The sequence below is a fragment of the Salvelinus alpinus genome, chromosome 5 (assembly GCF_045679555.1).
Source record: "Salvelinus alpinus chromosome 5, SLU_Salpinus.1, whole genome shotgun sequence".
NCBI lineage: Eukaryota > Metazoa > Chordata > Actinopteri > Salmoniformes > Salmonidae > Salvelinus > Salvelinus alpinus.
Window position 1 is genome coordinate 31074817 of NC_092090.1, and position 15158 is coordinate 31089974.

The window sequence follows — 15158 nt, forward strand, 5'->3', positions numbered from 1 at the left end:
AAATAGTGTGTTCTTAACTTAAATACTCTCTTCAACAGCTTTCATGCCATCCTCCTTATCTACCCAGGTATTGTGTGCGTGTGTGTGTCAGGGATCAAAATATTGAATGTGGTACTCACAGCCCTCCTTGCAGTACTCGACCCCATAGCCATCCAGCTCAGACGAGCCCAGATGCTCCGGGGTTCTCCACTTCAGTGAGATGGTAGTGTCACTGATGTCATCCACGCACAGGCCGACGGGCTCACTGGTTGGGGCTTAGAGAGAGAGAGAGAGAGGAAAGGAAGAGAGAGGGATTTCAGCAACATTATTCTAGTCTAAATAAGAAATCAATGTCAAGAAAAAATACATCAATATTTTCATATGTTATGTCACAGATGTCACAGTATATGACTGTAAAAAAGACATTGCAAAATAGAGAAGGAAACATTTCAGTGTCAGCAGGTGTCAATGCAGGATATTTTTATTGTGGATTTACTGCTACCTGTCACTGATGCCTCAGCATCAAGGCAGCGTAACTTAGCTGCAGATAAAGTGTAGTGTTGCTACAGGTAACTGCCTTGTAAACTAGGGTCCTCCAATAAAAGCATCACTTCCTGAAATACTGTATCTCCAACCTTACCAAAACCCATGTGTTAAACTCCCCTGCAGGCTAGCTGACATGGAGCTAGCACATTGGAGATTAAGTATGGACCTTGCAGGCTCCCAAATGGCTCCCGAGTGGCGCAGCGGTTTAAGGCACTGCATCTCAGTGCTTGAGGTGTCACTACAGACACCCTGGTTCGAATCCAGGCTGTATCACAACCGGCTGTGATTGGGAGTCCCATAGGGCGACACACAATTGGCCCAGCATCGTCCGGGTTTGGCCGATGTAGGCTGTCATTGTAAATAAGAACCTGTTCTTAACTGACTTGCCTGGTTAAATAAAGAATGCATGACAGAGCTTTCATCAATACTAAACCTGGTCTTAGAGCATTTTGTATTATTCTGAATGCAAATCCGAGCCACTCCATTTAGGATGGTATGTATTCATTTGTGGATGTCCATTACCCTTTTCGTATAACATGTTTACGAATTACAATTCATATTATATGTTACGAATTTCTAAAACGAACAATGTGTTACGAATTTGCGACACGTACAATATATTACGAATTTGCAAAAAGGTATGATATGTTAAAAATTCTAGCTAGGTGGCTGGGGGGTTAACGTTAGCTACCTGGCTAACCTTAGCTAGGCTAGGGATTATGGTTTGGGGTAAGGGTTAAGATTAAGTTTATGAGTTAGGGTAAAGGGTTAGCTAAAGGGGTTAAGTAACCATCTGTCTTATGTAACCATCAGTGGAGGTTGCTGAGGGGAGGCCGGCTCATAATAATGACCAGAACAGAGTAAATGGAATGGCATCAAACACATGAAAACCACGTGTTTGATACCATTCCAATTATTCCGCTCCAGCCATTTCCACGAGCCCGTCCTCCCCAATTAAGGTGCCACCAACCTCCTGTGGTAACCATACCAAACGTGACATATACTAATATCAGTGTTCTGGTTTTACCTTTACTATGTTACGTCTAGTCTATGAGACCAGGCTGCAATACTGGGCTAGCTGCATCAATGCTACTATGGAAACCATTCAGTCCCTATAAATCTTAATGTCATGTTCATCTCACCATTTTTCTTAGAAAATGGGTAAATAACAATGGAGAAACAAATAGAGAGTATCTCACTCATTTTCTGTTTACATCCAAAAGTCTAAAGATGTATTTCATGAATAATCCTCCAAATATCGAGAGAACTGAGGTTATTTGTAATTTGTCTTGTCATAGCTGATTTGTACCACATAAACAGTTTGCATGTAACAAAACATTAGCACATAGAGACATCCTGCAAAAGCTGCCTAAAATAAGCTCAAGCTGACAGCCATCAGAGGTTGAGTTACAGAGTTGCCTTTCCCCCGGGCCCTGAGCCCATGGTCCCATGTCACAGGTTAACCAGACAGGGGGGCCATGTAGGCATGTACTAGAGGTCAGAGGTCAGTCTGTGTTTAAAGGGCCAGACTGAATGGGAAAGACCAACCGGTGTCTACGGGCAGTACAGGAACACAGCAAACATAATACTTTGATAAACATCCATTTCATTTTACTAGCCAACACACAAACAACAACACAGGAGAAAACTTTTCTTCTCTTTTGCGCCTGTGAGTTTTAATACAGAGAGACAAAACATACAACAAACATCTCTGATTTACCAATGAAGGTGGCACTGTCCATTCCTACTTACATTGCCCCTTACAATAACAGTAAAAAGGAGAACAGAACCATAGTAACCACAGCCAGGGTTTACCTTCTATCTTATTATCATCATTATCATCATCATTAAAGAAATCCCAGTATTTATTACAGAACAAACCATGCCCCTAATAGTTGACCCTAGCTTAGAGGAAAATAAATCAATGCCTACTCCTAGGAGGTTCCGACTCTGGTACGGGCTCTGGTGCCGGGACAGGCTCTGCTGGGGCACCCTCTGCAGGGGGAGCTCTATCGGCTGGTGGGTCTCCTTCTGCCGGAGAGGCCCCATCCTCAGCTGGGGGTGCCGGAGCTGGGGCTCCTTCTGCTGGGACTGGCTCTGCTGCGGGTGCTGCTGGCTCAACAGGGGCCTCTGGTGCTAGATCTGGGGCTTGTTCCTCTGGAGGAGGTGCTGTGTCTGGCTTGGCCTCCACCTCTGTCGGTGCCTTTGCTGCACCATCCACTGGAACTTCCTCCGCTGGCGGCTTCTTCTCGGCCGTCTTTGGCAGCATTGGCTTGGTCATCCTTGAAAAAGGTTAAGATAGTGCTGTTCGAAGTGAGCTTGTCGTACTCCTCCTGTTCTTTGTCTCCCACACACCTCAATATACTCTGCTGCTGCTCCTCTCTCTCTTCCTCGCTCTGTTCTATCTCAGTGATAGCACTCGACAGCAGCAGTTCAGCTGGGTCAATGTCCTCCCAGAGCAGCCTCAACAGTAGGAGCTAGCCCCTGTGTTCTAAGCAGCTGGTCCCAGCCCCGCCGTGCGCTTACATGCCATTATTTATAGAGGGGGATGCCACAGATAGTTTCCTAATCAGCTGTCTTACAAGAGATGGGTCCATCCGGATACCTCGATGTTCACACTCACATCCTCGAGAAGGAGGAGAAGGTAGAGCGGGACCCAAGGTAAAATATTAAGAGACACAGCAAAGAGAGCCCCATAATTCCACTAGACTCTGATTTCTGTCTTGAAGACACCTCCTCCAGTCTTATTTTAGACAGTGTCTACCCAAACATGTTTTCCCCACGAGCACAAGTCTGCATGCCATGGGAACCAAATGTCAAGATGACCATGGGTTGTTGTTGAGTGGTTACAGGTGCCCGTTGTGATTGCATAGCAGACCTTACATGGCTTAGGGGATATGTAAACTTAACTATCAGTAGCCAAACCCCCAAGACAATTCACTGTAGTGATAGACAGCAGTGACATCAATCAAACACACTGCCACTGAAAATATGTATATGGGTAATCCAAATACTTTAAGATGGAAACAGTTTTGTACATTTTCAATTAAAATCATGTAAAAAAAATTTGGGGAAAATACATACAATTTGATACATCAAATTGGGAATTTTGTGACATATTAGCGCAACTGTATTATTAAGGAAGTAATATCAACATTATATTCAGAGAATACAGGTATGTAGCTGCAGTCAGAACAATGGGGTTGTTTCTTCTGTTTTTATGCTCTGTTTATGTTCCGTGGTCAGCTCACAGCAGGTCAGTGTGAGTGTAAATCAGAAATCAGTCATCTCTGCCAGGACAAAATTTGTGTTTATGTGACAGTGTGACAATACATGATGAGAATGATCAGATTAATATAATAGTTTGATTAAAACGTTTACATGCTATGCAAAAATAACGATGTTCCTAATAATCCTGTTTACATGGACACATCTGAAATAGGCTACCTGATGGGACTTTGATTAACGCAGAAAATCACCAATCAAAGTAAACGTACTACCACAGCGACCATGTTATTTTTGGGAAGCCTACTTGATTCTGAGTTCAGACATATACAGTTTGTATGTGAAAGCTATTTCTAAGATGCATACTTTCAGTTTTTCCACAGACACAGGTCATTACTTCTCTGCATTATTCATCTAGATGGGCTAACTCACACTGTGTTACAGTAGGTTACAGTATGTGAGGTGTTAGGTTACAGTATGTGAGGTGTTAGTTTACAGTATGTGTGGTGAATTGCTTCTCATAAGTAATGGTTTAATTTAATTGATTTGGCATAATACATGATTGTGTTGTAAAGATACATACTTTCAGACCACTGTGCCCTCCTGTGGTAACTTCCCTCGCGCATAAGAGGGAGGCTTACGCTGCTGGTGCTGGCACAAATGCAGATCAAATGCACTGCTGGAACTCCGATTAAGCCATTTACACATGTCCTAATAATTCAAAAGATTGCTTAGAAAACCTGGTGTTTTAATTGCTGCATGTTTACTTCGATTTTGACCTTACGCCGATTAAGATAATCAGAGTAAGGTGTGTACATGACTATTGCATAATCTGCCTGTTGCCATAATCAGTTTAATATCGAATTATTAGTTTGCATGTAAACATAATCATATGACTGGCGAGTAACTGATATCTTTAGCTGACCTGACCCTTAGTCTGACTGTCCAGTGTGACCGCCCAAGGGAGAGCACATGCCTATACGATGACCATCCATCCCATTAATCACTTTCCACCGCCCAAAGTTTACACCAACAAGTTTTGAAAGCTGACACCTATCTGTTTGCATTTTGAATGACCTGATTGTATGAGGCGCTACATGGAACAAAATGTATTTCCCCATCCCTCAAACAGGGAATTTCAATTTCATAGATGTATATAAAGGAAAATCACAAGGAGGGGAACTCACCCACTGGGATGAAAGGTTGTGAGGCAGCGCTGTGACATGACATGCCAATGGCGTTCACTGCATAGACACGCATCTCATATTCCACACCCTCTATCATCCTCTTGGCCTCATAGGTAGTATCAGTGTAGGGGTCAAAGTTCAGCCTCATCCACCTGTAGCTCTTCTTCTTCTTCCTCTCCAGCACATAGCCTGGGAAGAAAAAGTCAAACATTGTTACTGTAGACATCACAGGAGGTTGGTGGCACCTTAATGGCTGCAGCGGAATTAGTGGAATGGTGTCAAATACATCAAACACATGGTTTCCATGCCATTCCATACATCAAACACATGATGCCATTCCATTCGTTCAGTTCCGTTCCAGCCATTATTATGAGCCGTCATCCCAGCAGCCTCCACCGATAGACGTGACTGTACCTATCAGTATACTACAATCAAACGACTCATATTTTCTCTGTACATGTTCGCTGTAAACAAGTGAGCACGGTGTATGCCTGAACATAAGATCTGGTAAGAGATTATGTACGCTACTGTATATCCTCACCAATGATCGGGTTGCCACCATCTGACTTAGGGGGGTCCCACTGGACAACGCAGGAGTCCTCTCCAACACTGAGGATCCTTGGGGCCGAGGGAGGGTCTGGCACATCTGAGGAAAAGAAAAGGCCATTAAAAATAACATAAATACGATGACTTGGGACTATAAGGTTCTATCTGCAAAAAGATGATTCTGAGATAATTGGCTTTAAAGTTTCAAACCCTCATTGGTTTGAATGGCGTCTGCAATTTTTATCTAGTATTCTTTTGAACTTAACAAAATTAATTGGGGTATTTAGAGTACTACATAGGCAGAGAACATTGAACAGAACAAGGCTATGACAATAACTACATTTGGGAAAAAAATGCAGATTTGCAACCTTTGTCCCAAGCCCCTCGAAATATAGTGTAAAATACAGGATAAGCAAGGTACAACCTGATTAAACTAATTTGTCTCATCTCTTTGACTAATGACAGAATGAAAAATTGATCAACAAAAATCCTTGTGGACAGTGGTTGTATCTTACCAACAACTTTGACGTTAATGTCAGCTTTGTCCTCCCCAGCAGGGTTCCGCACAATCACAGAGTAGAGGCCCTCGTCCTGTTTATCCGCTCCCTCAATAGTGAAGATACAGTGTCCCTTGGTGCTCTCCACGTGGAGCCTTCCATCTCCCTCTGTCATCACCTGACTCATCAGGACAGCAGTTCATTAGTGGAGTCATTCTCATTCAGCTGAACTTAAGGGATCAATTCCAATTCGTAATGCAACCGTTTATATCATCTGATCTGGGGTGTATTCATTAGTGTACACCATTGCAAACGAGAGTTTCTTAATGGACAAATTCAGGTAGGTCCTTCCTTGTTTCGGCTTGCTTGCTTCCGGTCTGTTGTAGTGAACACACCCTTGATGATACTGTTTATTGTCAAAGCCAAAAAAGGATGAAATACACTTTCCAAGACACATTGGCTGGAAAGGATTTACCTGGTCATGCTTTTTGGCATGAAAATCAACCACACTGGGAGGTTTACTCATAGACTCAGCTGAAATGGCCATGCAAAAGCAGTTATAATACTTACTGTTCTGCCCTGGTGTCACCCCTTCGATGTCTTTCATTTCAGCTGAAGATTTTGAACATGCTCTTACCTGATCGTCATGGAAGTATGAAACTGCATGCATTGTTTAATTAGCATTGAATGCTGTGTTAAGTTATCAGGCAACACGTTGCCACCCAGGCCTCTATTGGCACAGACAAAATAAAATCCTTGATGTTTTGAAATGAACAGTGTGTGAGAGCATGAGGAATAAAAAGTAACAGGGATGCCAGAAGAGAAAAGGATAGCATGAGACTGACACAAATATACAGGGGAAAGAGATGCATTTTTTGGAACCCAGGTGTTATGGAGAGAAGTAGTAACAGAGATTGAAAAGAGACATGCACAGGCCTCAGCGTTGGTGTTTAGGGCCACACTCACATCCCCATCCTTGATGCTCCATGTTTCTGCCGCCACCTCAGAGCCAGCCTACATGAGCAAAGCAAAGCAGTAAGGGTGCTGAAGAGGAAGCCAGAGGGTATTCCCCTTCTCCCCAACTAACCTCCCGTTCCCAGCAATCAACCAGTCACCTGCTGGAATTTAGGTCATGTGATCGCCTGCAGACCTCCTACCTGTTGGGATGGGTGAGGAAGGGACCCTCTCACCATGAAAGTGGGACAATTAGCTAAGACATAAATTAAAAAGTTTGACAATTGAGAACATGGGAAACCACATAGTTGAAAGTGGAAAACAAGGTAAACACCATAGTTGATAGTGAAAAAAACATGGATAGAAACATTAATAATTAAGCTAGTCTACAGTACGTGGCCACTGGTAGTGGAAGAGTTAATTGTATGAGTGAACATACAAAGTATCAGACAGCGTATGACGTACTAATGGGGCAGACAAAACAACATGGTTCAGTCTTCTCACAGCAAGCCTTACCTAGAAGACGTTGGAACTGAGGTAGTCTCTCCTAAACATCCACTGGCCAGAGGCCAGCGTTCACACAAGATTTGGTTCTGGCCTACCAATATTGTAATAGAGCCTATGTGCTAGCCTGTGTGGCTAATAAGGAAAACCAGCAACTTTACCTTTTCTCCCTTTGTCCAGACCACAGTAGGCGCTGGGTCTCCAGTGATGGGCACGTCCAGTCGCAGCTTGTTCCCAGCCACCACCATTATGGTGGAGTCGGCCGTGTGACCCATGCAGTCAAGGTGGATCTTTGGAGGATCTTCAGGAATAAAGAATGATGGACATGCAACATATGTAAATGTATTCTTAATCCAGCAATCCAAGATATATAATATTTTAAATTGAATAAGAGGATGCAAGGATGAAGAATCAACCATGGTATACCTTGGCGAGGCACATAATCGATCTTGACCTCTGAAAAGCAGACAAACACGCAATGAATTCATAAAATGAAAATGATCATTATGAAATGCAGGGGCACATGACATAGTGTAATTGTAAAAGTACCCAGGAAGTTGAGTTTGGCTGAGAGGTTGAATGCGTATCCCTCTGGAACAAAGGTGTAGTCACCCTGGTCCTCAGGTTTGACATCATCGATAGTGAGCTTGTGGATCCTTCAGTGAGACATAATTTTCACAAATATTTGTCCAACTACTCAACAAACATTCTGACCCTACCCATTAGAACAGTATGGATACCATTCTCACCTGCCAATGTGTGTAATATGGGTCCTGGCATCGGCCTTCACTTCCACTCCATTCTTGTACCAGATACCCTTCACAGTCTCATCTGAGACCTCACACTTAAACACAGCCTCGTCCTTTGCCTTCACCGTGAGGTCAGCAATGTTTTGGTACACCTCCAGTTCCTTCTCTAAATGGTCAGAGGTCAGAGGTCAGATATGATTCACAATGTATGTAGTATATTAAGTATTTCAGAGTATGGGGTGTGTTCATTATGATCCTAGTTTTTTCTGGGGGACTTTTACTTGGGGATCCTAAGTGACATGGATATACTGTGTAACTTGTACATGACAACACCAGATGCATAGAGGATAGGGCATCGGATCCACACAGGAAACAGATACTTTTAGACATCAATGGAGGCTGCAAGCTCAAAGTCTATCAACATAAGAGAGAGTATGAGACAGTTAAGGGTAGTGGACAGGTAGTGTCCGCAATGATCAATGTAAACTACTCCACTCCTAGTGAAGGTTACGGCAGAATGAAGTTAGCTGACAGGAGCAATGAGAAGCTGCTGCCGAGAGCATAATGGGATTGGCAGCTGGTAATTCTTGGCAATGGCTAAATTTGATTAGAGGCCCAGATAAACTATAGTTGTGAGCTGGGCCAGATATCATCTTTAAATTCAACTACGAGCAACAACCGCTGAGCAGCACACAATATAATATACAATATACACACAAGATACTTGTGTATTCAGGGGTTTGTGCTTAGTCCCCACCTGTACTCCCTGTTCACCCACAACTGCGTGGCCACACACGACTCCAACACCATCATTAAGTTTGCCGATGACACAACAGTAGTAGGCCTGATCACCAACGACGAACCAGCCTACAGAGAGGAGACCTGGCAGTGTGGTGGCAGGACAACAACCTCTCCCTCAACGTGAGCAAAACAAAGGAGCTGATTGTGAACTATAGGAAAAGAAGGGCCAAGCACTCCCCCATTCACATCGACAGGGTTGTAGTGGAGCAGATCGAGAGCTTCAAGTTCCTTGGTGTCCACATCACTAAGAAACTATCATGCTCCAGATACACCAAGACAGTTGTGAAGAGGGCACGATAATGCCTATTTCCCCTCAGGAGACTGCAAAGAATTTGCATGGATCCTCAGATCCTCAAAGAATTCTACAGCTGCACCATCAAGAGCATCCTGACTGGTTGCATCACTGTTTGGTATGGCAACTGCTCGGCATCTGACCGTAAGGCGATACAGAGGGTAGTGTGTAGGGCACAGCTTCCTGCCATCCAGGACCTCTATACCAGGTGGTGTCAGAGGAAGGCCCTAAAAATTGCAAAAAACTACAGCCACTCAAGTCACAGACTGTTCTCTCTGCTTCCGCACGGCAAACGATACCCGAGCACCAAGTCTAGGACCAAAAGGCTCCTTAACAGCTTTTACCCTCAAGCCATAAGACTGCTCAAAAGTTTATCAAATGGCCACCTGGACTATTTACATTGACCCCCTTATTTTATTCTTATTTATTTTTTTGCACTGACTCTCTTGCACAGGTTTGATGTACACTTACTGGACTCTAACCACACACCCGCACATACTACACTGACACTGCAATACACACACGGACACACACACAAAACACACACACACCCATTCATATTGACGCCACACACATATATACATTAATATTCCATCACACTCCTCACATACACTGCTGCTACTCTCTGTTTATTATCTATGCGTAGTCACTTTACCCTTACCTACATGTACTGTATATATTACCTCAATTACGCGACTAACCCGTACTCCTGCACATTTACTCAGTACATGTACCCCTTGTATATAGCCTCATTATTGTTATTTTATCCTTTAGTCCATTTAGCAGAAAAATTCTTACTTACTTAATTTTTTTAAAACTCTGCATTGTTGGTTAAGGGCTCATAAGTAAGCGTTTCATGATAAGATTGTATTTGTATTTGGCCCATGTGAAAAATAAAATGTGATTTGATTTTGATTTGGTTTGATAACTGTATATATACAAACATACATGTCTGTTTATATACAGTACCAGTCAAAAGTTTGGACACACCTACACATTCAAGGGTTTTTCTTTATTTTTACTATTTTCTACATTGTAGAATAATAGTGAAGAAATCAAAACTATGAAATAACACATATGGAATTATGTAGTAGCCAAAAAAGGCTATTTGACCAAGAAGGAGAGTGATGGAGTGCTGCATCAGATGACCTGGCCTCCACAATCACCTGACCTCAACCCAATTGAGATGGTTTGGGATGAGTTGGACCACAGAGTGAAGAAAAAGCAGCCAACAAGTGCTCAGCATATGTGGGAACTCCTTCAAGACTGTTGGGAAAGCATTCCAGGTGAAGCTGGTTGAGAGAATGCCAAGAGTGTGGTAAGGCAAAGGGTGGCTACTTTGAAGAATCTCAAATATAAAATATATTTCCATATGATTCCATGTGTTATTTCATAGTTTTGATGTCTTCACTATTATTCTACAATTGTAAAAAGAAAGAAAAATCCATGAATGAGTAGGTGTGTCCAAACTTTTGACTGGTACTGTACATCTACATCCAAAATGTTCAAAAGAAATTACAGGTCTAACTTAAAGACAGCAAAACCAATGTCTTCATACTGCAGCTCTTGACATCAATGACTGGGCACTTACGGTCATGTTAGGATTGTAAAACGGTGATAAACTGATGTTTAGTTACGAGATGGTGGAGAATGGGTGTTTTTAGATGTCATAATGACACGGCTAAGGTTCTGTCAAAGTTGAAAATGCTGAAGTGACATTGTTAATTGATGGTTGTTGTTCAATCAAAATTAATGTGGTTATTTAATTTTTGTCCTACGTTCGTTTAGATTTTCTCCTATGTTCGTTTCCATTGAATGGTCATCATCCAACGTCTCTACCACGTCGCCTGTGGTTTGATTCTCTATACTCGCTGGAATAGGACAACATTTTTAGTTTGCTGTGTTCCCTGAATACCTTTTTGGAATATCCCTATAAATATACACCTATTGGCACAAATTAGATATACAGAACAAATTAAACATGCAGTACAACAGGACAGGACAGAATAGAGAGAGAGAGAGAGAGAGAGAAGAGAGAGAGAAAGAGAGAACACAGAGAGAGAGAACAAACAGAGAGAGACAGAGAGAGAGAGAGAGAGAGAGAGAACAAACAGAGAGAGACAGAGAGAGAGAGAGAGAGAGAACAAACAGAGAGAGATAGAACACATACAGAGAGAGACAGAGAGAGAGAGAGAGAGAGAGAGAGAGAGAGAGAGAGAGAGAGAGAGAGAGAGAGAGAGAGCAGAGACAGAGACAGAGAGAGAGAGAGAGAGAGAGAGAGAGAGAGAGAGAGAGAGAGAGAGAGAGAGAGAGAGAGAGAGAGAGAGAGAGAGAGAGAGAGAGAGAGAGAGAGAGAGAGAGAGAGAGAGAGAGAGAGAGAGAGAGAGAGAGAGATCCTTCCTTGTACAGCAGCCCTATTATAAATAATAGAAACAGTCCTGACCAAATACTGAACAAAAATGGGAAGGAGTTAGTGCATCTCTGTCGAGCCTTAGGCCTGTACATGCTTAATGGTAGAATCAGAGGGGACTCTTTAGGTCAGTTTACTTACTGCTCAGCTCTTGGGACAAGTGTAGTCGATTATGCCATCACGGACATTGACCCCTCCTCCATTAGTGCATTCACTGTCAGACCACAGACACCATTGTCAGATCACAGTCAGATCAACGTGTTTTTGAAGAAATTAACCGGCAATATTCATTCAAAAAAACTGCCCAATAAACTCTTCAACATAAACCAATCATACAGATGGGCTCCAAACAGTGCAGAGGGATTCATTGAAACATTGAACTCAAAAGAAATGATGAACTCTATACAGTTTTTCAATAACTCACAATACCAAAACAATAAAGATGGTGTCAATTCGGCTACTCTAAACATCAACTGCATATTCCAAAAAGCAGCATCGAAAGCAAATTTGAGAAAACCAAAGAAATGCAACATCAGAAACAAAAAACAAAATGTTTCTGACAAATGGTTTGATAATGAATGTAAAACAATTAGAAAACACCTAAGACAAATGTCAAACAAAAAACATAAGCAGCAAAACAACCCAGAGCTACGATATGAATACTTTGAAACTCAAAAACAGTATAAACATACACTGAAACGCAAGAAACTGAATTATACCAACAAGACACTTGATGAAATTGAAAACGCAATTGACCAAAATCAGTTCTGGGACATGTGGAACAATTTAAGCACAACAAAGCCACAAGAATTAGCCATACAAGATGTAGGAATTTGGAAAACTTATTTTGATAATCTATACAAAAACATCCCACAAAAAGACTTAAAACAGAACCAATTAGAAATTAAAGAAAAATTGAAAATCCTTGAATCAGTCATTAAAAATAACCAAAATCCATTAGATTACCCAATAACCCAACAAGAACTAAATGAAAAGCTCAAATCTATTAAATCAAATAAGGCTTGTGGTCTAGACAACATCAGAAATGAAATGCTGAAAAACAGCACACCTGAGTTGCAAAATGCTGTGCTTAAATTGTTCAACATGGTTTTAACTTCTGGCTGCTTCCCTGATGTCTGGAACCAGGGGCTCATCTCCCCTATCCACAAAAGTGGAGACAAATCAGACCCCAATAATTACAGGGGAATTTGTGTAAACAGTAACTTGGGAAAGGTTTTCTGTAGCATTTTGAATTCAAGAATCCAAACCTTTCTTCAAGAAAAAAATGTAATAACTAAATGTCAAATTGGCTTTCTCCCTAACCATCGCACTACTGACCATATATACACCTTACACACACTAATTAATAAACACGTCCACCAAAAAAAAGAGGGCAAAATCTTTGCTTGCTTTATTGACTTTAAAAAAGCATTTGATTCTATTTGGCACGAAGGGCTATTCTACAGAATTCTACAAAGTGGGCTTGGTGGTAAGGTGTATGACTTAATAAAATGTATGTACACAGAAAATAAGTGTGCAATAAAAATCAAAAACCAAAGAACAGAATTCTTTTCACAATGTCGAGGTGTGAGACAAGGCTGTAGTTTGAGTCCAAATCTTTTCAACATTTATATCAATGAATTAGCAGACATGTTGGACCATTCTCCAGCCCCAGGACTCACACTATTTGACACAGAGGTGAAATACCTGCTATATGCTGATGACTTGGTACTTCTATCACCAACCAAAGAAGGTCTTCAACAGAACATTAATATTCTAGAGCAATATTGCCATAATTGGGCCCTGGCAGTAAATTTCCCAAAAACTAAAATCATGATTTTCCAAAAACAAAACAGATGTCAGAAACACAAATATAAATTCACCCTGAACAACACCATAATTGAACACACAAAAAATTACACCTACCTTGGTCTGACCATATCTGCATCGGGAAACTTTAATATGGCAGTGAATGCACTCAAAGAAAAAGCCCGCAGAGCATTGTATGCAATAAAAATGAAATTATTCAAAATCAACATCCCAATTAGAATTTGGACCAAAATATTTGACAGTGTAATCCTACCAATAGCTCTTTACGGAAGTGAGGTTTGGGGGCCACTCAATAAACTGGACTTTAAAATGTGGGACAAACATCCAATTGAAACCCTACATGCAGAATTCTGTCGGAAAATCCTACAAGTCCAGAGAAATACACCAACTAATGCATGTAGGGCAGAATTGGGCCGCTTTCCAGTAATAATGAAAATACAGAAAAGATCATTAAAATTTTGGCTACATCTAAATTCAAGTCCAAATTCGAGTCTGCAATTTAAAGCACTTCAAACCCAAGAACTGAGCCCAGAAACAAGCCCTCTCAGTCAGCTGGTGTTGGACCTAACCAACCAAGCTGACACCGGCACTGCTTCAAAAGAAAGAATTCCAATAAACAAAATCATGAACCAATCAAAGGACTCATATTTACAACATTGGAAAAACGAAACAAAATCCCAAAGCCGACTAAATTGCTATCTGACCCTAAACAGAGAATATGAATTGGCTGAATATCTCTACTCTGTCAGAGATTCGAAGCAGAGACAGATCCTTACCAAGTACAGGCTGAGTGACCACCGATTGGCAATAGAAACCGGCAGACATAAAAAGACATGGCTACCCAAAGAGGAGCGTGTATGTGGTCACTGCACGACAGGGGAGGTAGAAACAGAGATGCACTTTCTCCTTTACTGTGATAAATATTCCTCACCAAGAGATTCATTATTCACAGAAATGACTACATTTATTCCAAATTTTAACTTATTAAACCCAGAGGAAAAACTAAAAATACTCATGGGCGAAGGAGCAATGGCTCCTCTTGCAGCCAAATATGTATTTGCCTGCCATAGCCTGAGGGACACTGAATAATAACATCTGCATAGTAAGCAGTAACTTACTTATTATGACTGTTATTGTTATTACTGTTATTGTTATTAGTATTATTATTGTTGTTTATCATTCCAAATAGTAATGGTATGGGTGGTAATGGTAATGATAGCAGTTTAATGATAGTGGTGGTGGTAGTGGTGCATTACACCATACATTACATTCGACTATTGACTGTTACCATTTTATTGTTACTATTTTTTATATTTAATTTTGTATTATTATTTACTGCCATTCTATATTATTATTTGTCATTGTTTTAATTGTATTACAATGTATATTGTATACATTGTTGCTTTGGCAATATTGACACAATGTTTTTCATGCCAATAAAGCAGCTTGAATTTGAATTTGAATTTGAATTTGAGAGAGAGAGAGAGAGAGAGAGAGAGAGAGAGAGAGAGAGAGAGAGAGAGAGAGAGAGAGAGAGAGAGAGAGAGAGAGAGAGAGAGAGAGAGAGAGAGAGAGAGAGAGAGAGAGAGAGAGAGAGAGAGAGAGAGAGAGAGAGAGAGAGAGAGAGAGAGAGAGAGA

The 15158-nt window shown here is 41.3% G+C and overlaps 1 protein-coding gene across 1 annotated transcript in view; it reads right to left on the bottom strand.

Moving 5' to 3' along the window:
• LOC139575910 (myosin-binding protein C, cardiac-type-like) overlaps positions 1-15158 on the bottom strand; it is a 43312-nt gene that overhangs the window by 8793 nt on the left and 19361 nt on the right. The window contains 8 exon segments of the mRNA XM_071401350.1: positions 120-254; positions 4938-5126; positions 5479-5583; positions 5999-6158; positions 7600-7739; positions 7865-7894; positions 7988-8094; positions 8188-8353. Coding sequence (XP_071257451.1) covers positions 120-254; positions 4938-5126; positions 5479-5583; positions 5999-6158; positions 7600-7739; positions 7865-7894; positions 7988-8094; positions 8188-8353 — 1032 coding nt within the window.